Source organism: Numida meleagris, chromosome 13 (assembly GCF_002078875.1).
Source record: "Numida meleagris isolate 19003 breed g44 Domestic line chromosome 13, NumMel1.0, whole genome shotgun sequence".
Lineage (NCBI taxonomy): Eukaryota > Metazoa > Chordata > Aves > Galliformes > Numididae > Numida > Numida meleagris.
Genome location: NC_034421.1, coordinates 912001 through 937440, shown reverse-complemented (window position 1 = coordinate 937440; position 25440 = coordinate 912001). Strand labels below are relative to the sequence as shown.

Below are 25440 nucleotides of genomic sequence, written 5' to 3'. Positions count from 1 at the left end.
AAACATGACCGTAAGTAGCAAGGGGCTTCTGCAAGTCTGTAGTACAGCTTTCTGCTTAGGGCAGGTCCCATTAGAGCAGGTTGCTTTGGGCTATGTCCAGTTGAGTTACTTCAAGGATAGAGTGTTAGATATGTATATGTGCATATATACTTATGTACATCTATAGATATATTTATTAGATATAGATAGATAGGTTTTATTTCATTAGATTTTCCATGTTGCAGCTTATTACCATTTGCCTATTGTTCATCTCTGGGAAGAACCAAGCTCCACCTTCTCTACAGCCCGCTCGCTGTCATCATCCTTAAAGCTAGCCAAACCCATCTCCATCAACTTCTCCTTCCCTGAGCAGTCCGGTGGCCTTCACTAGCCTCACTTTAGTAGATGAACATTTGTCTTCTACTAGGAGTCCAAAACTATAGACGGTATTCCAGATGTAGTCTCATGGGTGCCAAATAGATGGGAAAAGTAATTTTCTTCCAAAACTACCTGCTGTACTCAGCCCAGTATGCAGCTGGACACATTTGCTTGCATGGCCGCACAGTTGACTCGTCTACTGTGACCCCTAGGTCTTCTACCAAGCTGCTCTCTAGACAGTTTCCAACCCGTCCTGCCGCGTGGGGTTGTGTCAGCCCAGGTACAGGGCTCTGTAGCTGCTGAACGTTATGAGGTCTCTGATAGCTCATTTTTCCAGTCTGACCAGGTCCATCTGCACAGCAGCCCTGCCCTCCAGTGTATCAGCCACTCCCCCCAATTTGCTATCGCCCACAAACTTGGTGAGAGTTCACTTGATCCCATCATCCTGGTCATTACAGCAGCCATTGCAAGAACCCAAGTTGATGTAATCTCTATAAAAGAAAACAAGGCAAACATCCTTCCGTCCATCCTTCTTCTCTGCTAGAGCTTTCAAGTTTTGTTTTACGAAAATAAATGGAAGAGTTGCATTGCTATCTCTCTTCATATCTAGGTATAAAAATCAAAAGTAGCCCTAGGATCCACAAGAAGCGGGCCTGGGTCTCTCCTGGGTGCAAATGCTGTAACCTAGAACTTATACTGTGTAGAAAATCCTCTGGAACACACAGATGGCTGTCAAAATGTAAGAGCTAAGAAAGTCAGAAATTATTTATAGAATCCTTCCCCATAATCTGCTAGTTTGTGGCTTTGCTCAAAGACAGATGATATTTCCATATCATAGAAAAGGACAGTTTTGCATCAACATGTACATGGTACTCCAAGAACGCAGCTGCAGTCTGTTCTTTCCCTGGGTGATGGGAGGCACAGGATGGACTTTGTGCTGGTAGCCATTATAGTTGAGGAGAGAGCAGAATCTGGAACAGAACCAAACCAAACTGAAAAAAAAAGCCTGATGTAAAAAAGAACGCTGTGGGAGTCATTTAGCTCCTCTGCATACACTATAACTGTAAGCCAGTTTCAAGAACATTTATGTAATAACAACCTTTCTAGCACACAACTGTCTGTAATGTGCAGCTCTGCACTAGCACAGCATTTCTACAGAACGGGCACGACATCGCTTCCAAAAGGCATGGCAAGGACAGCGCTAGAGAATGGTTCCCAAAATTCTCGTACTCAGAAGCTTACTATTCCAAAGACACTCCAGGTTAAACCATAGACTGGAGCAATCTGAAATCACAACTGGATTTTGTTCTGTATGCTACAGTGGATTTATGAGATAGTAACAAGAAGCACTACAAACTGGTTCAGTGGAACATTTTCTGATCTTTCATGTGAGTCTCTCTCTCCAAATTATGCTTGATAACTCGTACAGTTTATGGAACAACATCCACAACTACATGAGCTGAAGAAAACACTGGTAAACAGGAAGCACTGGTTGTGAAAAAGAACAGAGGGGAAGATGAAAGAGGAGGAAGCCAGCCAAACCTAAGAAGTGGGAACTGAGGCTGAACATTTCCAAACAAATTCTGGAATAAGACTGTTCTTTCCATGAAGACGATGGTAAAAAGGTTGATTGTGTACTGTGTGGACATTCGGTATCTGAAGGAAGATACACTTGTAAGGGCTGTAGGCCAAACCTGTGTCCCAATGCAATGTTTAAGAAAATGTAGAGTCACTCAGGAACAGTTGCCACGTACAGCAATCATATACAGTCCGTTAACTTGCTGCGGGGAAGGAGCTCTTCAGATATAATTATTCTGATACCTTCACAGTGAGGAATATTTTTTTCTTTACCAGTTTTCCCCCAGGAGCCAGTGCCCCAGAAGAACCCAGTGTTTGGGAGTTAAGCTGGGATGTGGGACATCAAGGTGTGGTTCCCCAGCTCTATCTCAGTCCTCATGTAAGACCATAAGCAAATCACCTTGCTTTCATTTCCATCTCTAACAATGGGGAAAACAATTTCTTCCACCATTCTTTCTTAGTTCAGTTTGCTTAGTTCAGTAATCCAGTGGAGTAGGAAATACATCACACACAGTAATCATAACATGCTTAACATAGAAGAATCCTGATTTTATAGGACTTATCTTATGTACCTACACACCCTGATACTACAGTCATCATCAGTACTAGAGATCATCATAATAGCTAAGTGATGAGTATGTATATATACACACACACGTATATACACACCACCTCAACCAAGGTCAGTGCTTTTTAATTTCTCAGTTAAAATAACTGCTTTTACTACATAAGAAGTGTTAATGGAGCTAATTCTGTTGCTAGAAGAATACACCTTTGGAACCATTCAGTCAGTGAAAATATACCATTACAGCATTCTCAGAATCACTGCCTTCACCTGCCCACAGGGAAGCAAATAGCCAGCACTCACGTTCATCCTGTGTCAGACTGTGCTAACACTTCCCCCAACATTCTAACACTGGGATTTGTTTTCTCGGTTATCTTGCTGTGTGTACAGACTAATACTCTCATTCTCCACATAAAGAAACTGAGTCACGGACATTGAAAAAAACTTAAGTAAACTTGTTAAGTTAAGCCAACCTAACAAGTTTCCCTGCGTTTTTACACTGAGAATGTTCCTTGGTACAATGATAAATCTCAGTTATATTCATCTATTCCTCAGAGTTCAAAACAACTTAATTAAAACTACCACTGAGCACACGCAACCTTGGTTAAGGATATTTGAAAAGCAAACGCTTCTCCCAGCTTCGCGCAGCCCCGATTCACTAAGAATTCATGAGTAAGAAAGTATGTGTCACCTGCCACACACAACTTACACCAGTCACCACGTGCTTCAGAAAGAAGAGAAGGAATGCCACAAAATGTGAATATAACATTTGCAGTATTTAAATATTATTTAAAATTTTAAAGGGAACGTGAAGTCTCAGACATAAACTTCAAATGTTCGTAGCATCTTTTTCTTAGCTATACAACATGGCAACCCAATTCCTTGAACAGAAGTATTTCCTTTTATGAGTTTTTTTGCCCCAGCTTCATGAGATGTTCTCCTTTGAACTTTTATCACAGTTCACATTGAACAGAACTCCTGACTTGCATTCCTTACTTCATTTCTTTACATAGGGTCACACTGCATCTTCGTCTGCTTTCTGACAGAAGCAGCTGCAGTCTGAGCACGTCAGTCCCACGTGATTTTTAGCAATGGTTTTAAGATTACTTTCCTTCCCTCAGAGAGCAATGTATTTCTAAATCAAAGATGACATGCTGGGTAGCATATAGAATGACAGGAGTAGAAAAGGCGCTCACAGACACGATCTCACCTAATAGCCTCAAAGATTCTGCACCATCACAAAATCAGCTTCTGTGGTCTCTACAGAAAGAGGAGCTACAGAAACCCCAATAGCATGCTGAGCATCTCTCCTGTTCCAGCAGAACATTTCCCAGGGCCGCAGATGACCAACAGGATGGCTCCGTTTCAATTCAAACTGTTTACATATGAAGTATTCAGCAGCTACTTTAAAAAGTACTACAGCAGCTTCTTATTTATTGACGATGTACAATTTCTGCACCTCCTACCACCCTTACACGTTAACTGTTTGTTGGATGTTTGCGACAGTTGGATAACATGCATACGATACTTAGGGAAGAATTAGCCTGTGAGATGAAAAATCCTCGTCAGCTGCACTAAGCCAACAGCAGCACATTGCAGCCTGTGTCCTGAAGGGCAAACACGCCATATAATTCACGTTGCTCCCTTGGATACTGTTCCCATTGTCATATCCAATGGCATGCTGGATGGACACTGTTCAACTGGAAGCTTCACAGACTACTGTTGAAAGCTATTAAAACAGTGTAATAGGTGTGACTTATTGACCGGAAGAGTCAGTAAACAAATAATGTACAAGTGTCAATATAAAAATAGTGTAACAGCAATTAGCGGTGTGACTCCATGAGTAACAAGAAAATTGCTTTGACCCATTTGATGGCAGCAGCAACTAAATCTGAAAAGTAAATCAATTCTATCCCAAATGGATGGATTTTCTCATGTGACTTGAACATTAGCAACACCTTTTCCAGATTACCAACAACAGTAACATTTTCCGAGATCACAGTTCTTTGGCACACGAGCCCACCTCCCTGGGAAATACAGCAGGAGCTGTGCTCCATGACGTTCGTGATACACAAGGGATGGACAGAAAGCGGCGGCAGCGCACAGCCCGCCCCGTCTGAATCCATCAGCAGGAGCAGCAAGCTCCCAGCAAAGCACAGCACAGCATCCGGAGCCGCCAGCCGTCATCCCTCCATATAATACAAGCTCTCAAGCTGGAACTATGCTTGCTTCTGGTCTGTAGGGTTCACACCACAACTGCATCTTCTTCAAGCACAATGCACAGCTTTGCCTGGGCTGCCACAGAAGTGCTGGTATTCTGCATGCAGTTGCACACAGGCACATCAATATCCCTTCCCCACCTGCCCCACGCCAACTTCTGTGCCAATACAAACACTTCCCAGAGCGTGGATTGACGGCAGCGTAACAAAAACAAGCCCGGTCTGTCTGTGCGTGCTTCTTGTCTTCTGGAATCAGACCACGTATGATTTCCACTTCTGATGAAAGAGGAATTATACCTAAGACAGAAATCAGAGCATTTTAAGGCAAAAGTAGAATTATTCTTCAGTATGCATATGCAAAAATATTCTATTTCTTCGGTGAAAACACTGTTCACTACAAAAACAAACAAAAAAACCCTTCAGGCTGCTTCCCAACTGCAAGATGACCAAGAGCAAGTTCTTGTTAATCCTACTGAAAGAAAGAAACCACCGTCTTCCTTTTTTCCTTTACCTTTATCCCCAGTGGGGCTCCTATCCCAGAGGGTGCTGGTGCCACAGGACAGAGCCAACACCGAAACCAAGCCTCAGCGTGGACGGGGCTCGGCCTGCGGGGAGCACGGGCATGGAGTGCACCAGTTTCCATGCAGTTATCAAAGGCGTGATGAAATAACTGCAACACCACAATGAAGAGAAGTTGTATAGAAGTGGCACTGTCTGTGTACTGAGAGGGGCAATGATACCACGGCGGGAAGGCAGCATCCAGCTGCGGCATTTTTCAAAATAATTGAAGAGCTGGAAAGTGAAAAAGGGAAAACACACCTAAAAATTACACGATTGGAAAAAAACACCCGGCGACAAAACGACGCCCCAGGATAAGGCTGCGTGGCCGGGAGGGCTCCAAGTTCCTCGCCCCGCTCTGCCGGCGCGGAGCGGACTGACCGGGAGCGCCGCGATTCAGCGCGTTGCCGCCGGCGGAGCGCCCCGCCGAGAGCCCGGCCCGGCCCGCAGCCGCAGCCGCAGCCCCTCCCTTCTGGCGGGACGGACAGAGCGCGGCCCTCGGCCCCGGCTGCGGGGACCCGAGCCGGGGCAGGAGCAGCCCTTTATAGCCGGCTCACACCTACACGCCGCTCCCAGAGCGCGGCAGCGCTGCCCGGAGCCGCATCCCCGCCCGCCCGCCGCTCTGCCCATGGGGCCCCGCCGCCCAGCCCCGCTGCTGCTGCTGCTGCTGCTGCTCGCCGCCGGTGAGTGCCGCTCCCCGGGAGCTGAGGCGGGGGTTGGGGTCGGGGCGGAGCGGGCGGCCCTAGGAGAGACGCGGCGAGGGCGCAGCTTCCCTCCCGAGCAGCGGCCGCTGTCCGAGCGCCCGGCGCAGCAGCTCGCCCGCCTCTGCGCTACCGCGCTAGAAGTCCCTTCACGCTCGTCCTCCCTTTACTCTTAAAGTTCATCGGTCACGTCCGAATGTTACAAGCCCAGTATCTCGAAGCAGACTGCAGCTTGCACGTACGGCAGCCGCCTGTTCCCCAGCCGAGGCACAGAAGCGCGCCGTGCCGCACCGAGCCGTGCCGCACCGAGCCGTGCCGTGCAGAGCATGGCGGGCACCGCTCGCAGCAGCACGGCGCAGCGGGGCTGCTCCCGCAGAGTGAGTCGGACGCCGTGAATAAGGTACGGGTGGGTCCGTAATTAAAGGACCCCTGCTTCCCGCCTTACTCTCACAGACTACTCACTCGGCAAATATTTAATTTTTTGGCTCCTGCTTATTAAATAGGTGTCCTGTTTATTCAACCGTATTAGACAGCAATTGTAATAACTTACAGTCAATTTTCTCATAGATTTTCTGAGGTATTCATCAGTGCAGGACCTGACTGTACGTATTTCTTCCACGCTTCTCTGAAGCTATACCCTCCTTTCTAAGCAGTTAACGCACATAAAAACATCCACTAATTTTAGGTTGCCGCGGTGACACGGAAGAGCCCCATTCTCTTTACCCCTACGACCCGACCCGGAGCGTGGCAAAGCCCTGCTCTCCCCGTGCCCGCTCGGTGCCCGGCCCCAGGAGCGCAGGCAGCGCGTGCAGGCACCGAACTGAGCTCCTGCCGCCCCTCTGCAGCAGCTGTAGGATTAAAGCCACTTTTCCAGAATAGCACTCAGCTGCCTTAAGAGATTCTGTTTTGTCTTCCTGCACTTCTTCACACATCCCTACTCACTCCTGCAGCAGGTTCTGGGTACAGAGAGGAGCAGGGGCCGGGGGAGGAAGGAAGAGCAATCAAAGGGCTAAAGACCAAGGGGAAGGTGCTCGCACAGTGGGGCCGGCTGCAGCTCCCGTGAGCTCGCTGCCCCAGTTCTACTTCCTGACCTCAGCGGGCCCCTATTATTCCTTCTGCGTTTTGTTCCTCCTCCAAGCCTTCATCCCTCGCTCAGTCCAAACCTCAGCGAGAACATCAAGGGAAGCAATGAGAGACTGTTTCACTGCTTGTGGCAGCCTGCAGTGATCATTACACAGAGAGCTTGCCTTCAGCCTGACGGCTCTGAGTCAGGCTTTGCACTCACCCGTTCCGCAGGCAGGGAGGAGGGAGGGAAAGGCAATTTACCTCTTTCTCAACGCTTGCGCCGCAGTATCAGGCAAACTTATCTGTCCAAAGAAGTTTCTTATTTCTATAAACTGCAGCCGTGTGTATGGCAGCAGTCTGGGCAACGAGATGAGGTGAGAAAGTTCCTGGTGGCTTATGAAACCAGTGGACAAATCTAAGCCAGAAAAAGAAAGAGATGATGCGTACAGTTTGAGGGTGTCCGCTCCTGGCACATCTGAGAGATGCATCAGAAAAACTCGCTCCTAGTTTTCAATTTCTGAACTACTGGAGCGCTATGACCTTACAAAGAAAACATCACTATAGATCATCTTAAATATCTTTAACATCAAAAATGCTTCTGTGGCCTCAGCCTTCGACAGAAAGGCTTAGAATTTCTTGTAAAATCCACACAGACTATACAGGATGCCAAGGGTTAATGCAGCTATGTATCACAGTTTAGGTAAAGCTTTGTATCTCAACAAAAATACAGTAACTGAAGAACGCGGTGACTGTTGCAAAGAGAAAAAGGGTACAGGACATCCGACCTGTCACAAAAAAAACCCTATTTCTGAAGTGCCATTTTTCCCCCCTCCATGCAAATGGGAATTTAAGGGACTACTGTTTTTTTTTGTTTTAAATATTAATGCAAAGTAGGCAGCCAGAAAGCCAGGAAAGATTATATAGGAAGGTGTGGCAGAAAATATCTTGCGAAGACGTGGTAATTATGACATGATAACGCACAGCACAATCCAAGCTCTGAAGCGCCTGCATAGGCAGCAATCCAGAAGAGTACAATGAAGGTTGAACTCCCCAAGCATGGCAGGACTCCAATTTGGGCAACAAAATTACAGATTTGAAATCAAGCGCAACACAAATATAACGTGATTACTCGGAGCTCCTTTCTCTCGGGCTGTCTTTACTGTTTACTTAATTTCACTTTTCAGAAAGCCACTGCATCGCTTCTGATCTCTGTGACTTAGTTATTAAAATCACAAAGACAACTACAGAGTTTGTCAAACAGCACGTGGGGATAGAAGCAGTGCCTGGAGTAACGCTGGGATTGCTATGGATTTGTTTTCCCTTTGACCTTCCCTTGCCGAGTGGGTGCCTGGCACCATTACACGCGGTTTGCAGGCGGGCAGAGCTCGTCGGGGCTTTGGGGCTGGTTTGGTTTTCATCTTCCTCTCCCAACACCCATCTCTAAAGCTTTCTCTCATCAGCTGAAATTTTAGCAAAGGCACTCACAATTCCAGATACATGATGATCACAGGAATTAAATATTACAATAATTTTGAAAGCTCTAACAGGACTAGATTCAAGCTGTCTTGTTGTAGAGCATCTTTGTACACTTGCTTGTACTTATTTCCTGTGACCTCTGGATATCAAACCAATGTATTTGTGATTTCTCGTACATCTCATTAAGCCACCAAATTAAACCCAGTGTGGTTCCTTCCCTTTCTCCCCAGCCACGATATTGCTTTCGATACAGCTGCACACAATTTGCACGACAAAAAGAAAACCCAGAGACACTTAAAAATCTGACTTACCCAATATCCGCCTAATAGAAGCATGACTTTTTCAGGAATGCATAATCAAACCCACAGGAATATTCCTGTCCTGAAAATAGAAGAGCAACCTCTGTAAAAACAAATGTCACAGAACTTTTTTTAAATGCATCTTAATCATAAACTATAAGGAAATACACAAGCATGTCACTTCACTTTTCAATTCTTTGGTTTTATTCCATAGAAGTTCTGATAAAATATTTTGGAAATGTTTTAGGCTGCTAATACATTCATGCGACCCTTACCATGCTGATACCCTTACTGCTTCTGTAGTTCTGTGGGTTCTAGGAGTCTCCTTCATTGCTTCTGTTACACTCAGGTCACAATGCTCCTGGAACAGACTTTTCCTTCAGCCATATTCAGAGCATCTGGTACTGCTCGGCCTTGGTTTGTGCCTGGATGACTAGGAGCTGTAATATAAAGAAACTGCAATAGCAAGTTTGTTTCCTTTTCTTTAGCTTACATGGCACGCTTCAAGGAATTACACTTGAGCTCCCCAGGGAAAAGACAGTTCACTGCTTCCACCTTACCTGGATTTAAATAAGGGATTGGGATTTCTCCAAAGTTGGCCAACAATTCTCTGATGCAACCAGGAATAGAATTTAGAAAGTCTCGCCTTCCTCTTCCCATTTTCTATCCCTCCTGCATCTTCTTTCCCCAGTGGCCAGGAACTGGTACACACTCTGTAAATTCTTCACTTTCTTCAGGGGTTTCCTCAGAGTTACGACTATTACTCAAGCAGACCCAGCTTTGCCATCAACCACTGTCATGGTTCCTCCAGCCACAACACAACTCTAGCCAGCTTCTCCCAAACGCTCAGGAGTGCAAGCTGTTCCATTTGTAGCGCTGCAGCCTCCCTGCAAGCTTTTTTCAGCTGGGAATGCACTGAGTGTGAAAGTCTGGTTATGCCCCAAATGCATGTTTCTACCACCCAGAGCTGAAGTATGTTATTTCAGAGCAGCAAAGGAAGTAGACGTGATCAGGTATCCACAACAGGACTAGAGATTCCAGAACAGTCTGCCCAGTGCAACTTACGGACCACGTGGGAAAGCTTGAGAGGGTCGCTTTACCAGAAATCCTATATACCTTAAGAGCAGATAATATCCGGCAGCAGGGGCCATGACACAACAGATACTCTTCACTATCTTAGCAATGAAAAGATAGGGGCAACGGAATGCTCTTTAAATGAAATTGCAAGCAACTACACAGTCAAAAAAGCTTTTTGGTTTTGTTTTAGTAGCAATCCTGAGACAGCCAGAATAAAAATCCTTAAATACAGTCTTGTTCTGCAGAAACGAAGGAGAGAATCCCTTACACAAGCAAACAGGGCTCCTCCAATTTCCCTGGAAACAATTCCAGCGCTCACACACTTGCCTGATCTCCAAAGGAGAACTGTCACTAAAGCACACGTTCGTTGCGCAATCTTCTCAGCCTTCACTTCTATCAAAAATAAGATTGCCCTCCCAGTATATTCTGCAAAATAATGACATAGGCAAGACTGCATTTAGAGCATCCAGTCCTAGCACTCTTGCGGATCTAGAGCACAGAAGAACATGTGCTAGCCCCAGCTTTAGGAGGGGACATGGCTGAGGTCTGTCATTATATGCTGTCTTTGATGGGAGGAAACCTCTGCACATATTCCAAACGCTTTTCAGCGTTGTACACGCTATAGACTTTGAGGAGAAGGGTTCAGGACAAGGATGGTCAACCACTGCAGACCCAGAATTTCAAAAAGAAAAGGGAGCATTACTTTGAAGTCCTGATATTCGTTATTGCGGTTGGAAGAAAAAATAAAGAGGCTGTGTCTGAATATTTGATTCCATATGAAGTAAACAGTTTTTCTTCCACAGTTTACAGAGGCACTTTGGGGGAAGCCCACATTAGGAACCGAAGAGGAATTCTTGAATTAGCTGGAGCCATCAGATGCACTACAGGACGGTCTCCTTTTGCCTACCTACGTTACGGATGCTACTGCGGCCTGGGAGGAAAGGGATGGCCCAAGGACAGAGTGGACTGGTAAGCGTAACTACTTGTCTGGGTAGCAAAGGGCTGAATGCTTGCAGATGCCAAAGGAAGAAGACTAAAATATCAGTTAGGCCCAGTTGACATCACTGAGGGAACTGAGTTTGAACACAATTCAGAGTGCTAAGAAACTGTGAAGCGTTACAATGTCATTTCTGTAGATCTATGCAAATCTTCAATTGAAACTCTTACTGGGCTAACACTGGCTTCACAGTACAACACAGTTTCCTAGCTGCTGCTGCTTGGCCAACAGCTGAAGAACTAAAGACTTGGAGAAGTTTTAAAACCTCAAACATTCTATCTATTAAAACAAAAGTCATTGGAAAAATCTTTTGATTTCAATTCTATTCACCCCACTGTATTAGTATTCAAAATAAGACACAAAATTGGGCAAAATTCAACCTGTTGAAAATATCATTTGAGTAAAAGTAAAAACAAGTTCTTACTAAAATGAGCATTAAAAACAGTCCTCACATTTAGCACTAGATCTCATTGCACTATCATCAATTTAATTTATAATTGAACATTAGCTGACAGGAAGATGATTTTCTGGTTACAGCAGTTACATAAAGGTTTACATTTTCAAGTTTACCATTACAATGATGCACTTCCTCACCACACACTACACCTTAAGTTCCCACTTAGCAGACCGGCAATACTGCAAATCAAAAGGAAAACACCTGGTATTTACCATTAGAGCAGAACATATGGAAAGCCAGCACCTGAAGCTTTTTGCACAGACTGGTTGCGGTCAGACCTTACACTTCTAGAGTCTTTGCCTACGTATTTCAGGCCTTAGGATATAAACACTGTTATTTTAAAGTCAGTTTTTGAGGTTGCAACTCTAATGGCTGGGAACATGTAGGAAAAGAAGGGTTGACTGGTAGTTCTTGGTGACTTACAGACCTAAAGATACCGATGGAGCATCTGCAGTTTGCCAGTCTTGCCTTGTAGGTCTGATTTTCACGTTACAGAAGTCCCATGGTAACAAGAAGGTTCTTCCCAGAGCACGGCTCGTTATTTGTGCGCTGGCTTTTAACAGCTACATGACACTCAGAACGAGCTAGAAGTGAGCGTATTTACTCTGCTTCTGCATTTGATCAGGAACTGCACTAATTAACATACAGCACCAAACACTCTCATCAAGTATTTCTTATAAGCTACACTGTGGACTGCTCACATTCAGAATTAGATCTGGAAACATAAATTATTCATATAATAGTTACTGCCATTTAAATTTATGCCTATCACGTATAAACATGGAGACAATTGCTTTTTTAATTGCTTTTATAAGACAACATCTAAAAATCCAGAAACATATATTCTATTTTTTAAGTGCTTAAAAGTTATTCTAAAAAATGAAGACATATTCTTGTAGACTGCTATTTTTTGTAAACACACAAAGACTGGCATGAAGCCGTGGCAAAAGCAGCCCCGTTCCTGGTTCATTTCTGTTAGTCCTGCCACCAAGGCTCTGAGTGCAGATTTTTGTTTGTTTGTTTCGGAGGACTTATTCCTACACCTAAAATGGACGTACTGAGCTACTTCACAGGCATCGTGCTGCTCAACTGCTCAGCACTGCAGGATGTTTAAGTAATGATTGGTGAAGACTGGTAATTATTTAATAAGCACAGGAAAAAAAAAACCAGTAATTGCAAGTGGGAAAAAGTCAGTGCTGCGAGCTCTGTTGCAGACAAGTTCCTCAGGCAAGCTGAACACCATCTCAACATCACTTCCCTGCAGTAATGTGATGCTTTTAAGCGGAAACAGAGTGACCGAACACAAGGAGCTCGCTGATATATCCTGTTCTTCCACTAAGTCAAAAAGAGCAGTTGGTTTGCAGCAAGACAGCTCGGATGATAAGCCATGGCCTAACAGGTTTTCTTGTCCGCTGTTAGGAACTGTTACAGTAACATCAATAATTGGAAGAAAAATAAGGCAGTTATTATCTGGCAAACTGTTCTGATGTTTGATCATCACCTCGAAAGGTGATGGAGAAAGGGCTCAACCTTTCAAGTAGTTACTTTGTTTAAAACTGAAAATACTTTAGATTCTTATGGATGAAAATACAGGGAAAGTTCAACTAGAGCAACGTGTACCAGACACTTCTCTTCCTCATCTTTGATCATAATAAGGGCAAAACTATTTTCATTGTATTTACTAAACAATTGTCTTGTTTTTATTCCTGAGTAGGTAACTGTCTGCACACTCACATATATTACTTTATTCCTATGACCTATGGAAACATGCCAATCAAAACCATCCAGATGATGTGACTGTAAATTAGCACAGCGTGCACTAAGGCAAGCCCATTTCTGATATTCCCAGGTGCTGCTTTAACCACGATTGCTGCTACGGTAAGGCAGAGCAAGCAGGTTGTCACCCCAAGATAGAAAGTTACCACTGGGAATGCGAGGACAATGCTGCTGTGTGCGGTGAGTGGACAGTTCTAGTTTACGAGTTTAGTTTTACTTGTACCAATTGTCTCATGGACTTCCCAGAAAGACATTCATTAATTAACTGCAAAATCCTTATTTTGCCTTCCCTCCATTTGTGACTTCTTTGCCAGGGTAGGCTGCGTTTCCAGAAAGTACAGCTATGCCAGCTGAATCCAATTTCTTCTTCTAAATTCCCACTTGCTGACACACAGAACCAAAATTCCAATCTACAAGTTTTCATTACTCTTTCAGTAACACTAAGAAACAAAACCAAACCAAACCCACAGCCCAAACCAACAAAACAGAAACAACGACCACCTTTTAACTCCAGCCGAAAAACAGCTGATATGCATGAGGCAACCCACGCTGCCCCTAGGTCTCTAACTGGAGAGCAACCACAAATGCTGCTCAAGTGCCTGCATCACACAGACCCTCTACTTGCTGATTTCCTCCTCTGCTCCAGAAGTACTATGCATCTTCTCTCTTAACCTATCTGATTAACAGTCAAGTTACAGTAAACCTGTCTGTGACTGTGAAGGTTCTGCTCCTATTTCAGTCCAGAAGCTGATAACATTTTAAATATCGGCCAAGACAATAAGAGTGTTGTCAGAAAACAAGGTTAAAATGAAGTAAGTTAAGTTTTGAGTAATAACAACAACAACAAAAAATGGCTCTTCATTCATCTCAATGTTTTATTTATGCTGTTATTTATGCTACTTATGCTATTGAGAAGATCATCCCGTAGCTAGTTACAGCATCAGCGTATATATGTTAAAAACAGCTCTGCTTCGCAGTAGAACATGAGTTCATTTGTCACAGAACTGAACGCTTGTTCTGCTCCTAGACAAATCTCAAGCACAGATTCAAGTAAGCTTTCAAAGTGGGAAATACTCAGGACAAAAGAGGACCAAGGATTTTTCAGTTCACAGACTGTTGCAGAGAAAAAAGAAAGCACGCGTCTGGGTTGGCACAATAAAAGTAAAATACACCGCTGTAGAAGAAACTGCTCATGCCAGCAAAAAAACATTGATGCTCGAAGAAACTATTCACACCAAGAAATCTGTGCAACACTACAGTTGTAAAACAAATATGGCCAGAGATGAGTTTTATCATACACACACTTTAATTTCTTACTGAATTTCCTAATAAAGAGGGAACAGTGGGAAGCAAGGGGAGGTGGGATTTAGGCTGACAACGTTCTATTTTTGCATCCCTTCTTTCGCATACATAATTTTTAATGCTACATCCTGTAACGGATGAAACCATATGTGAAATGGAACATTTCTTCACAATTTCTGCCCCAGAAGGGCATGCAGAAGGGTTACTGATTGCTTTCCAAAGAGGAATTGGTTATCAGAGTTCCTTTTGAAAGGCAGCAAATTGTTTTTGCTAAAGCAAACCATGCTTATATATCCTCTATTGCTGAGTTGTCCTGGCATGGAGCTCAGTCTAAATATGAAAGAATTTCTAATATATGAAAGAACTACATTTCTAAAGCTTAGTACGGTTCCTATTGCATTTCAGCTACAACAGCAAAATAAAACATGATCATTGTTCTATAAAAGGTTATGAACACTATATGGCAAACATGGAACAGGAGGTAGTAATTGTACTTTCATCTGGTATTTTTATTACTACTACTTCAAACTAGAATCAAACCTACTTTGTTTTCTTTCAGAATCACTAGAAGACAAATGTCAAAAGATGGCATGCGAATGTGATCGTGAAGCGGCCAAATGTTTTTCTAAGGCTCCCTACCATACAAAGTACCTCTTGTGGCCAGATATTATGTGTGGTGAGGTTCAACCTTTGTGTAGATATTAAATACAAAACATCAGCCCCTATGAAAACTCTGTACGTATCTAAAATCTGGAGAGATGGCTTTTGTCACAGTAGTGACAGGAAATGATTTTTCTTTCTTGTTCTTCCCTTCTGCCACTCCTCTGCCTTAGGATGGCCAAAGTAAACACTTCTCCTCTTATTTACTTCCTACACTACATGGACTAAAACCAAGTTCAGTAATCTGACGTAATCTTTTCTTTACCAAGCTCAAATTCTTCTTTAGTATTTATCAGTTTAAGGAGTAACTGACTTAATACTTGATTGAATCACAGAATGGGTTGAGTTGGCTACCTTTCCCATCAGCGTTTGTTCTCACACAACAGTGTGAGTTTGCACAGTTCAGGAGCTTGTAACTCACAAGGACACAAAGATGGCTTCAGCTAGGGTCACTTCATAGTTTTGGGAGGTGTTCTAAGAAAAGGAGAACTCAGTAACAACAACTACTGATGAACATATATTTTTTGGAACTGATAATTTAAAGTTCACGTTCATTATACCAATGCAAAACAAACAAGCAAACTCACAGCATGTAATGAAAGGCCAAAAACCTTACATTAGTAAGATGCAATCCATTTATACAAAATAGTCAATATTTCCAGTCAATGTTCACTCACAGACCTAGATACACACCTTTTATTGCAGTAAGACACAATTACAGGGTCAGGTCACTTAGCTCTTAAAAGGATTATTTTGGATAACTGCGAATTTAAGGATTAGCAACAGATTTTAAGAGAGCATTAAAGAAGCTGTTGATGAAGTCTAACTGATCTGAACAAAACAAAACAAAGTGAATGGCAATCGCCGTATTTTCCAGGGGACAACAAAGCGTGGCCTTTGCCCTCTACACAGGGAATTTTAGAACAACCTTACTGTGCGTTTATCAGTCAGAACTTCACACGTAAAGCAGGCTGAAATCACTGAGGAACTTCCAATATCAAGCCTATCCTTTGAGCTTTCCTTTGCCAAACTTAAGTTCTGAGCAATGCATTGCTGGTGTGAAATACTAAGTTGAAAACACCACCGTAGCTGTTCAGAAGACACTGATTTTAAGATAGAATAGAGACGTACTATTTGAGCAAAAATACGATGGCATGACTAAGTTTGATATGGCTAAATCAGGAATATATTTGTTTTTTATTAACTACTAAAATCATTTTGGGTAATAAAGCCCATCCTCAGATCTGGAATCAGCTGTTTAAGAATAACTTCCCTCAAGGCTTTTCTGTATGTTTAAGTTAACATAATCTACTTTCACTGCCACATTATAAAGGAAAAAAAAACCCCAAAGTTTCTTTCAAATATGCATTTCTAGAAACTAACCAGCTCAAACGTTCTGATGCCAGTCATTGCACTTGTGTCTCCAGACGTCTTACTTCTTTAACTACAAGATCAATGTTTATAATTGGGTTAAAGTACAAGGCCCAGTAAAACAAACAATTGCAGACAAATTGAGGAATAAAAGGCCAAAAAACGGCAACAAAAAGACCCTGGGTTGAGACTTTCCAGAAATGTTTCCACATTCTGTGAGGAATAGTCCTGTGGAAAAGGAAAGGGAGAGGCTTAGAGGCTTTATTTTTAACCATTCTAACACAAGCTAGTATGTGTTTTAGCCTCTAATTATTTCACACCTACTCAAGTTACAGAATTCTTCACTCCACAAAAACTTACTTAAAATACAGTAGTAATTCTTCCTCACATAAAAAGTAATAAGTCCATTTATTCAGACTACAAAGTACAGCAGATTGAAGTGGTAAAATTCCAGATTTGTCATAGATGATTTTCATATGCCCTGTTCTCTTGTGAAGATGCTCTGCCCCCTAGCTGCTGGCAAGAGCGACAACTCCATACATGAGAAAGCAAGAATTTCTCCCACAAAACCTTTAAAAAATTATAACCAAAAGATCACAGCAATTATGAAGTTATATTAATAAGCTTCAGTTAAGACTAAAGCAGTAATATCAGTCCAATTAAATATCCTTTAATAACTACACTGTGAACATACCATGACAGAATTCTTAAATATTTAGTACTCAGCTGACAGACAATACCAGTTATGGCAAGACGCAGTTCTCAAGGTAAGAGTGAGGCGTGTTCCAAACTGTTAGGCAAATAATATTACTGTTATTGCGTTTACTACCTCTGATCAGTAAAACCAGCTATAAGAAATCCTTTCAAGTATTCACAGCAACAAAAATATTCAAGAGCGAGTATTATATGTGTAGATTCAGGCTCGCATCTTATTATCCTGAGCTCTGCTTAGCACTATCATTTTCAGGAAGCACCTGTGAAATTATGAAAGACTGATTTTCCAGTTCATAAGGTCATGTATTTCCTACATTCCTCAACAAGCTCACTAAGACTTACTTCAATTCTCTTCTTGACCAGAGCTTCCAAAAGGAGAATAATTCCAGAACAGAGAGTAACATGGCATTTACAATGATAAATCTTGATGTCCAGTAGTGCACATCCAGCCAATCCCAAGCAAATTCAGCTATCAATTGGTACGGCAAAAATATATACTTTACAGTGAATTCTCTCCACTGTTTCCAAGTGGGATCTTTAAGGTCCTGTAAATTTGGATAAAAAAGACTGTTAAATAATTTCCTTCTAAATAGACAATACTGTCTTATTTCCACTGCTCCTTTGTTGATCTTCTATTGTTTTTTATTTGTTTAATAAGTTCAAAGCAGTAATTAATCTTTTTTATGCTTTCAATAGACAATTTCGTAACCCAATAATTTCAATTAATTAGCATAAAACATCACAGCCAGACAGACTTTATCACGCCATTTCTTCAGTTAGGATATTTTCAGTGAAAGGACTTCCTACAGTCATGTGAACTTTAAAAAATAATAATAATGATGATAATAAGAAGAAAAATAAGTTTCACAGATTTAAAGTCTTAAACACCTTCAACAAATCTTTGTAAAGGTTATGGTCACAACACTGTTAGTCCTGCATAATAAAGTAAAAGGAACAGCTTACTTTTAAGATTTCTTTTTAAAAAGTTGCATTGTAGGGAGATGACATTATGAATAATTACAGCATATTTCTTAAGCAACTAAATCTTAACATGCTTCAACCACATAACGTTTGAGCACTTACTAATAATTTTGTGACCATGTCTTCATATTGGTCTTCTTGCATAGGACAGATGGTGTGGATAAAAGGTAGGAAAGCTTCGGTATAATCAAACAGATATAAGTATAACATACTGAGTCTCGGAGAATTCTTGAGTGCATACAAAAGAAAGAGTGATTTTCCTGGATTTACTGCCTGAAAGGTATCAAATTGCAAAGAATGAAAAGATAAAATGAAAGGTGCATGACAGTTCTTAGACCTTTCTAACACTTATTTTTCAAAGGATAATTTTTTCAAATACAAAAAGGCAATTTTTACAAAGATAATTCTACTTCCTTAACAATCCTTTTAAGAGAATTGGCTTTGAAAAACATTATTTAAAATCACTTAATATAGATGGTAGACCGTAAAGAGAATTTACCTTGTATTCCCAAAGGTTCTGCGGTGGTTTAACACCTAACGTTTTGACACATTCCAATTCTGCTGTAATCGCTTTTCTATGATTATTGTTCTCTATACTGTAAGGCTCTTTTGTGAAATCCTCCTCTGTCAGCGTTAGAAGGAGCCTAAAAAGGCAGAAGAATTCAGAAGGCAAACGGTGACTCTTCACCAAGAAGGTATGACTAACAAATCAGTAACTACATACTGAACAATAAGCTACTGATAGAAGGTATCACCTTTTGGATCACTGTCCATGTGTTCTGAATCAACTGCATCTCAGAGGCTGGGTTTTAAATATCCTTCTTTTCAAGTTCTCTCTTGCCTGCTCTCAGCATGCAAATGTTTGAGCTTGTAGGCTATTAATGAACACAGTTCTTCAGTACATCACAGATCTAGTCTGGTCTCCTGATATCAAACCCAGAACTCTCAGGTGGAGCGCAACAACACGTATAGCATATGCATATTTTCACAAGAAAGAACAGGTGGAGTAGGGGATAATGCATTAGTAGAATTTTATTTTCAGGATCATTTCATTCTTAGAAAAATTTCAGTTAGGCTGCTAACTATCTACCACTAAAGTTTTCAACTACAAGTATTAAAACTTCCCCTGTATTTTATCTTGATACATCAACAGAATATTCCCACACTCTATGGAACAAAGTCTCATCATTTCAAAATACACCATGCCAAATGAAAGCTATCCAGTACTCGGATGATAGCTGCTCCTGGCAATTAGACCTCTCACCTTCCATTCACTTTCTCCAGCAAAAATCTCTCTTTATAATGAGAAGCCCACGGGCCCAGCTGCTCTAGCCAAAGTGTCACCTCTTCAGCAGTCCATTTAGCAACAGGCTTGTGGACAAGAAGATCATCTTCAAATTCTCTGCTGCTCCAGTGATACCCAAGTAATACTACCTGTATGTAAATTAAAAAATAAAGGAGATCCTTTACCTGCAATGCAAATATATTAAATCATACAAATGAACATGCATTAAGGGGCTTGATGTGCAAAATCTTCCATTCTAAGGACCCTACAATGTTTAGGTTATAAGAAAATACCTTTAAGCCTTAGCCAATTTGTCTAATTTCCATTTGCTGTATATTGAAGCTGTAGTTCCTGACAGACAACTCCGAACACTACCGTATTTACTCAGCTCAGCTGAAGCTTCTTCTACACTGACAATCTTTTTTACATTCATAGACTTGAAACATATTTCATTTGATACTTAGTCAAGTATATGGAAGACCATCCAGATGAAACTTACTGCTACGCAAGTTAAAGCTGTCAGAACGCCTGAGAAAAACCCTCTTCCTCGAGGATTAATTCTTCCTGTGTTTGGAGCTGTAGAAATCTGGTCATTCCCAAATTTTTGGAAGGTTGCTAAGCTGCGTGCTACATCACTGTTTTGCTGAATATCTTCTTTTCTTTGTTCAATGGCATCAGAAAACAGCCTTTCAATAACATCCCTAATGGGAGAAACACTTGTCATTGACCTAGATCATCATTGAGGCTCAGCGTTCAGAAAAGGGATTAATTTTAAGATTTATGTTTTCCAGCTTATACCAAAGACTATCATCTCTGAAAGCAAGAAAACACTAGTTATTTGCACATGGCAAAGTTGAATCAGTTACTTCAAAACGGCATTTTAAATATAGAGGAAGTTAAAAACCTCACATTTAAAAACAAGTAAATCCTTATTGCAAAATTAGAATTGTATGCTACGAGCACGTCCTGATTATTCAAAAACACTAAGCAAGAGACAACATAAAAGTACGAATCCTATAACCTACTTTTAAAATAATCTATTAGTGAAGGCCAGTGTTTCCTTGCACCACTGGAATGAGGCAGTAGGCAACTGCAGGCAACGGTTTGATCTTTCTCACTTTCTTCTGCCATAAGATCACATTTCTTCCAATAAATGATTCCCATTATAGAAAATCACACCGTTATCAAGGATAATTCTAACTTAATACAACCTGTTAATTCCTAATAATTTTAAAAGATACAAGTGTCTCAATATATATATATAAAAAATCCCCTAAAAATCAGAAGGGAAAAACCAAACAAGCAGCCACCCTCTTACTCCCATGCTTTCCATTCTTTTTTTCAGAAAAAAAATGAGTAGTGTGAAAGACTTCAGATTATCAATAAAATACTGAAACACGTAAGCAGACAGTTAGTTTTGCCTGGCTTAGAAATCCAAACAAACAACAGGAGAAGTACATTAAAATCACCTGAGGAGAATGTTGACTTTGGGGAATCCTTCCCATTTTTCTCTGCATTCCGGACATTCATTCTTCTTGGAGGACACCCACCACAAGGCTAAGCAATGTCTACAGAAACTGTGCCCGCAGTTCAGGGTGGTGGGATTGACCAGAATGTCGTAACAGCAGTGGCACAGGAACTCGCTAACTGATATCCGCCGACCAACTCCATGGGTAGCGTGCGCTTTAACTTCTGCCATCTCGGGTTCACCAGGTAAAATCTTATCTTCTTCCATTTTCTTTTAAACCTTACGCAAGCAGGTCTTCAAATCGGTACGTTATTGCTTCTGCAAAGCAACAAGATAGGCCTCGTTAAGAAAAAAAGGTACAACAAATGTTTAGAATTGCAAGAAGCGTATCTTTTGCATTGTAACATATTTTACCGCTCCCATAGTTTTAAAACTTGTTAACTAACTTCAGTTTCTCCTAAGTGAAACATCACCTTTCACTTTTTCCGCAACGCGCTCGCCCCAAACTACGATCAGAATCAGATTCTAGATGCAAAGCGGTGGGCTCAGTCTCCTTGCCTTTTCTTTTCTGGCATTACCGAAACCAAAAATAGAGTGAAAGCAAAAGCAAAAGCAAAAACGTCTCCAGCTCTCCGATTCAGATGCCCTTCTTATTTTGACTAACCAAAAGAAACATCATTAGAAAATACCAGAAGAGAACAAACAAAAAATGAAAGCAACGCCAGCGTCCGCACAACCTATCGGTGTCAGTCAGCGCCTGGCTAGGCTCTCCAAGCACACGGCGCAAGGCGCAGCAGGGGCGCACCCCGCAGGCCGAGCGCTGCCCCGAGCCTGGCCGCGCCGAGCGCCGCGTGCGCCCGAACCAGCGCCCGCTCCTCGCTGGCATTTCAGGAAACGCGCAGGCGAGAAAAGAGTGACTTCCCCCGAGCTCGCCAAAAATACCGTCCTCGTCACTCAACGCCGTCGCTCCGTTCTCTCAGACGATCACACCTAACGTGGTAAGACAGGCAGCGACGCGGTTGCGGATACGGCAGCGCAGCGCAGGCCGCACGGTGCCGCGGCCCCAGCGCGCCCGGCCCCGCCCCGCCCCGCTCCCCCGAGTCCCGCAGTCGGGGCGCGGGCAGCGCCGCAGCACTGGCCGCCGGCTTTCCGAGCGCAGCGAGCGAACCATCGCTTACAAGAGGAGAAAGAAAAGCAACTTTTCCGCGTCCGAGAACGTCCTTCCGGTTTCCCTAGGAGAGGCGGCAGCGCTCCCGCGGGCGCACGGCCCTCCTGCCGAGCCGCCTTCCCGCTCCTCCCCGCAGCCCAGCCACCCTAGGAGCAGCCCCGGCATCGCCGCAGCTCCCCGGGCCCCGCACCGCTCCGCGCTCACCGGCGGCGCTGGGGTCCGCGCGACGCCCACGGCTCCGCCTCGGAGCGGGGCTCGGTTCCCGCCGGCTGCCGCGCCGCCCCGGCCGAGCTGACGGGTGCGTCCGTGCACGCAGGGCCCTCCCTTTTCAATCTTTAACCCTTGTTTTGCGAAGTTTTAAAAGCCACCCTGCCGGAACAGCACTGCGTTCTGCATTTTCCCTAACGTACTCCCTTCCGTATGAGAGCACTGAGCGGCGTTTACTGACCGCATGCCCACACCCAGGTAACCTTGTCCAAGGTTTATTCATAGAATCATCATAGAATGGCCTGGGTTGAAAAGGACCTCAAAGATCAGCTAGTTTCACGCCCTCTGCCGTGGGCAGGGTTGCCAGCCACTAGACCGGGCTGCCCTGAGCCACATCCAGCCTTATTGTCCACGTGAACGCCTAGAGCCCTAATTGCAGAGGTTCTAAAGAACCTCTTGTAGAGGCTGGTTTAACGGCGGTGCTACCAAGGATGCTGGCTCACACAGACTATTTTCACTACATTTGAGATTATGTTTATATATACACATGCGCACTCACAGGTATTTGTATCAGTGTCTGTTCCCTTACTGTACTCCTCTTTGACTACAGTCCAAAACAAATCGAGTGCTTTTTTAAACAGTGCTGACAAGGTGCATTTCTTACCGTGCAATACAAACTGACATTCTCATAAAGACTTTGCTCTTATTCAGCCTCATACAAGCTGTGAGTCCAGTTCAAATAGGGCGAGCTACCAAAACCAGACCGTGGATGCTACAGCTACCCCAGCCTATGCCACACGTCAAGCACAAGCCTCTGTACCAGCCAAGTTCCAGCGTTTATTTCACACAAAGATATAATGCCCAGCTCGTACTTAACCTCACTGTTTTGCAGCTCTCATTAGGTATATGAAATCTCATTGAGCAGACCCTTAAATTACCCTAGCATGAGAATATTAAACTTCTAGAGCAGAGGAAGTTCATCTAGATCCACCTTAGCACACACAAAGAATTGGACTAAGAACATTTAGCTCTTGCTCTAGTTTTTGGCATTTCGATGTTTTTTTGTTTGCATTTAGCTTCACTTTGATGCTCAGAAAAGTAACAGAAAATACAGAAGTCTCTGACACAAGCATGCTGCAGACCGATGCAGATGATGTGGGAACTCAGACTTTGTGTTCAGTTTACAAAATCTTCATAAATGAAGACAACATAACCTTGTAATTAGCAGTTTGCCTTGCTCTCTCTCAAGGCTACTCAGTAATTTGGAAAGCAGGCAATCTCTTCTCATGTCAAAAAAAAAAAAATGGGACATTTGAAGATCTCAGATTCCAAGCTACATATTATAATATGTAATATGTAATATTGTAATATTGTAATATGTAAATGTAGTTGCTCTAATGTATATGTGGAAAAGAAGTAGGTATTTAACTCATTAGGTAAATGTTACCTTCTGTATCCGAACCAAAGTGAAGATGCATGCTCTCTGAAATCTTTATTGATATACACAGTTGCAGACAGAAAACTAACTCAAACTTGAATAAATATAAGAATTATAAATTATTCTTAATATCCAATAGCATTTCCTTTTTATTACAGTAAACTATAGGAAGACGGTAAAGTGAAAAATATTCCAGAAGTGGACCACAGCCAGAAAATGAGCAGTCTGGGTTGACAACACAGCTGTCAGTAATTTGATTTTTCTCCAAACCAGATCCTCTCAGCAAACAAATGGAAGCACACGCAGCACAGCAGTGGCGGCCCATGCACTGGGAGAAGTTGCTCTTAATAAGGAATGGCTGTTCTCCCCCCAGAGACAGCTCCATCCCAGCAGAGCTGTCCCTGAGGCGCTGCCCTCGCAGTGCACAGAGCTGCTGTACCGCAGCCTTGGCTTGCTGCTCTGTGCCTTTGGCCCAACTCTGCAGCTAAGGTCCTAGAAGCACCGCTTCTCCTTGGGCCAGGTACCGCAAGCTCGGGCTATTTTCTCACCTGGCACAGCCTCTGCAGCCACCTACCCCTGGACCTGCCCTACACACGCTCACGGGCGCTCTGCTTCAGCTTCCAGAGCAGCATGGGTGGGAGCCGAGCACTGCCACAAAGCAGATTACTCTCCTCTCAAAGTTCTGATTTGCCCATTAACCACTGGTTGAGTACTGCTACCTCTGCACCTTTTGTTTCAGCTCTCCTTGAGAGGCTATAGAAACACTTCTCAAAAATTACGTGAGCAAGATTAACATTTCACACTTCAGCCAAGTTACCGCAAAAAAAAGAATCTCTACTATTTCAACTAACCTCTTACTGAGCACCATGTAATCCTACAGATGATTTGCTGCGGACACGTGTAGAATAAACTGCTTGCAGTGAGAAGGCAAAACCTCATCTAGATCCCCTTCCACCGTCCAGTCCTGCGTCTCCGGCGCTATGCAGACACTCCCTCCATTTGCTTTCACTCTGCTGGAATGCCGGGAAAGGACTTTCCTCTGCTGGGTGAATTGCAACCCGACAGAACGTCCCCTCAAGTGTCCCTGCTCCCTCTGCAGAGTGTATTACAGCGAGGGCTCTGGAACACAACACACACGAGGGACAGCTGAGGCGCCGCGTTCCGTCAGCGCTTCCACCGCGGGATATTCTGCGCTCATCTCCCGGACGGCCGCTCCCTCCCACAGCACGGGCACGGACCCCGCGCTGGGTTTTAAGCTTCACTCGTCATTATTCTACAACGGCCCGCAGCAGCGCGGGTTCTATCTGCACAGGACGACGTGCGCTTACTGTCCCGCGGTGCCCTCCCGCACACCGGCTCCTGCGGCCCTTCGCAGCTCCGCTCATGCGCCGTCCTCCTCCCATCTCCTCAGCCGACGTCCGGCGCTTGTTTCCCGGCGGTGCTAGCGCTGCCCTTCCCTTCACAGAGACCGCACAGTGCCGCTCCCCGGCACTCCGAACGCCCCACAGACCAAGCTGTTCTAGGGCTTGGTCGGCCCGGGCCGACCTCCCCCACCGTTACACCGCGGAGCAGCGCTTTCCAGGTCCTAACGGTCCGCTGCCGCGCGCCTGTCACCGCTCACGCAGAGGCGGCCGAGCCGGGCCGGGCCGGGCCGGGCCGGGCCGAGCCTTCCCTCCCGCGCTCCCGGGACGGCACCGCCCGCGCCCGGCGCTCCCACCCGC

The 25440-nt window shown here is 43.7% G+C and overlaps 2 protein-coding genes across 13 annotated transcripts in view; one reads left to right on the top strand and one right to left on the bottom strand.

Moving 5' to 3' along the window:
* Positions 1 to 15226, top strand: part of PLA2G10 (phospholipase A2 group X) — a 25612-nt gene extending 10386 nt beyond the window's left edge. The window contains exons 1-4 of one of the 2 annotated variants that reach the window (XM_021411223.1): positions 5906 to 5960; positions 10699 to 10864; positions 13199 to 13305; positions 14987 to 15226. In XM_021411223.1, coding sequence (XP_021266898.1) covers positions 5906 to 5960; positions 10699 to 10864; positions 13199 to 13305; positions 14987 to 15132 — 474 coding nt within the window. In that variant the 3' untranslated portion in view covers positions 15133 to 15226. Of the gene's footprint in view, positions 1 to 5905; positions 5961 to 10698; positions 10865 to 13198; positions 13306 to 14986 lie in introns of those variants that run through there. The other variant, XR_002443048.1, reaches the window with a different exon arrangement.
* On the bottom strand, positions 3256 to 25440 carry BFAR (bifunctional apoptosis regulator). Of its 11 annotated transcripts, none has more exons than XM_021411209.1 (11): positions 22279 to 22412; positions 20908 to 21224; positions 19938 to 20139; positions 19418 to 19587; positions 18653 to 18797; positions 18256 to 18426; positions 17515 to 17717; positions 16471 to 16686; positions 9094 to 9258; positions 8831 to 8900; positions 3256 to 7458 (listed from the first exon to the last, which is right to left on the bottom strand). In XM_021411209.1, exons 2-8 carry the CDS (start codon positions 21171 to 21173, stop codon positions 16494 to 16496), a joined length of 1350 nt encoding a protein of 449 aa, XP_021266884.1. In that variant the 5' UTR covers positions 21174 to 21224; positions 22279 to 22412; the 3' UTR covers positions 3256 to 7458; positions 8831 to 8900; positions 9094 to 9258; positions 16471 to 16493. The 11 variants fall into 11 exon arrangements, with proteins under 11 accessions (XP_021266884.1, XP_021266882.1, XP_021266881.1 ...); XM_021411207.1 differs by having other exon boundaries at positions 3256 to 5016; positions 5231 to 7458; positions 9094 to 16686; positions 22279 to 22411; XM_021411206.1 differs by having other exon boundaries at positions 3256 to 5511; positions 7305 to 7458; positions 9094 to 16686; positions 22279 to 22411.

What these genes read in the sequence shown, in the direction of transcription:
- BFAR (XM_021411208.1), bottom strand. Translation starts at nt 21,173, where the DNA reads ATGGAAGAAGATAAGATTTTACCTGGTGAACCCGAGATGGCAGAAGTT. An exon ending in AAAGTCAACATTCTCCTCAG is followed by an intron (nt 20,140 to 20,907) that starts GTGATTTTAATG and finishes TTCTCCCATTAG; the next exon opens with GGATGTTATTGAAAGGCTGT. An exon ending in CTGGAGAAAGTGAATGGAAG is followed by an intron (nt 18,798 to 19,417) that starts GTGAGAGGTCTA and finishes CTGCCTTTTTAG; the next exon opens with GCTCCTTCTAACGCTGACAG.